This window comes from Seriola lalandi, unplaced genomic scaffold (assembly GCF_002814215.2).
Source record: "Seriola lalandi dorsalis isolate HSWRI2012SDOR001 ecotype SW California unplaced genomic scaffold, Sedor1 jcf7180002052990, whole genome shotgun sequence".
Taxonomy (NCBI): Eukaryota; Metazoa; Chordata; class Actinopteri; order Carangiformes; family Carangidae; genus Seriola; species Seriola lalandi.
Window position 1 is genome coordinate 3845 of NW_019523543.1, and position 1434 is coordinate 5278.

The following is a 1434-nucleotide window of genomic DNA, read 5'->3' on the forward strand; positions in this document are numbered from 1 at the left end:
ATTTTCCTCATAATCTCCAATAATTAGCAGGTAATTAGCTGTAAATGACTGTGATATTCTCAAGAAAGAAAACAACACAATTTGGTGCTAATTAGGAAGGAAATGGGGAAAAAACGTTAGTTGCTATTTTTTATCATGTACTTAACTGTGGCAACTAACACTTTCTCTATTTCTTCATAATTAGCACCAAATTGAGTTGGTTTCTTTCTTGGAAATATTATAGTAATTTACAGCTGAACCATTAAAGAATTTATGGGGAAGTTTCCAGGAAATTAGCTGGAAAATACATGTTTTTTTCAATGAATAAAGAAGCAAAACTTCTCATACGTTAACTGTCTTAAAGGTCCCATATATCATAAGAATTTAAATCCTGAAAGAAAATCTGAAATGTTATAAGAAGCAGGCAGCAATCAGTAAAAATGTCTTTAATATAAATGTTCTAAACCATTTAAAAATAAATCCTTAATTTAAAGTAAAATATATTATTATATATATATTAAACATTTTCCATTAAAATACTAATAAAAAAGCAGAAACTGAGCCTTAAAACCAGCCGTCAGGACCTCTGAAACTTTGTGATGTCACAACAAAGCAGTCACCAAGCCCCGCCCACCTGGACCCACCATCCAAACCTTGCAGGATTTGGTTTCTCTGAGTGTTTTTACCTGAAATCTGATATATCTTATATCTTTTATTGGATCACTCAGAATACAGTCAGCCAATCAGAAGAGAGGCCCAGAGCCTTCTCTCTTCTGATTGGCTGACTAAAACACAGGAAAAGTGTAAGATGTGGGACCTTTTTTTTTTTTAAAGCTGCAGTCATCGGCCACTAGGAGGCAGGGCTACAGACACACAGCCGTCATACATCACACACACACACACAGCAACATTAGCACTGTTAGCTGTTAGCGCTGAGCTGTAAGTGTGACGTGTATTCTGCCTCTTCCTCCAGGTCTTCATCTTCCTGGGAGAAACCTTCCTGTCCATGAACTGGGCCATCGTGGCTGATATTCTCCTGGTGAGGAGCCAGAGCCTACTTTATAACTAGTTTATAACTAGTTTATAACTAGTTTATTAATTACTTGTTAACACTTTATATATCAGTTATAAGCTGTAAAAACATATTAGATAAAAATGGTAATATATTATAACTGGTAAAAGGGAGCCTTATTGAAGAGTGTGAAACATCATTAATGATCGTTATTATTATTTTTTACTATTATTATCTGTGATGTTTACAATAAGGTTCCTTTAACCAGTTATAAATGTTAGTAACTCATTAGTCAGATTAATGAGTAGGAAGCATTAACTTGATCTTGCCAAATAGTGAGTCTGAATCAATGTATGAAAACTGTTATAACTTTTTATTAACTGTTTATTTATGAAGTGTTAAAACCTAATTAATAACCTCGTTGGTTTAGATATCTGTAACTA

At 33.5% G+C, this 1434-nt stretch overlaps 1 protein-coding gene across 1 annotated transcript in view; it reads left to right on the forward strand.

Moving 5' to 3' along the window:
* LOC111650878 (protein spinster homolog 1-like) overlaps nucleotides 1-1434 on the forward strand; it is a gene marked incomplete at its 5' end in the record, with an annotated part of 8020 nt that overhangs the window by 3417 nt on the left and 3169 nt on the right. The window contains one exon of the mRNA XM_087172486.1: nucleotides 931-1018. Coding sequence (XP_087028612.1) covers nucleotides 931-1018 — 88 coding nt within the window. The remainder of the gene's footprint in view (nucleotides 1-930; nucleotides 1019-1434) is intronic.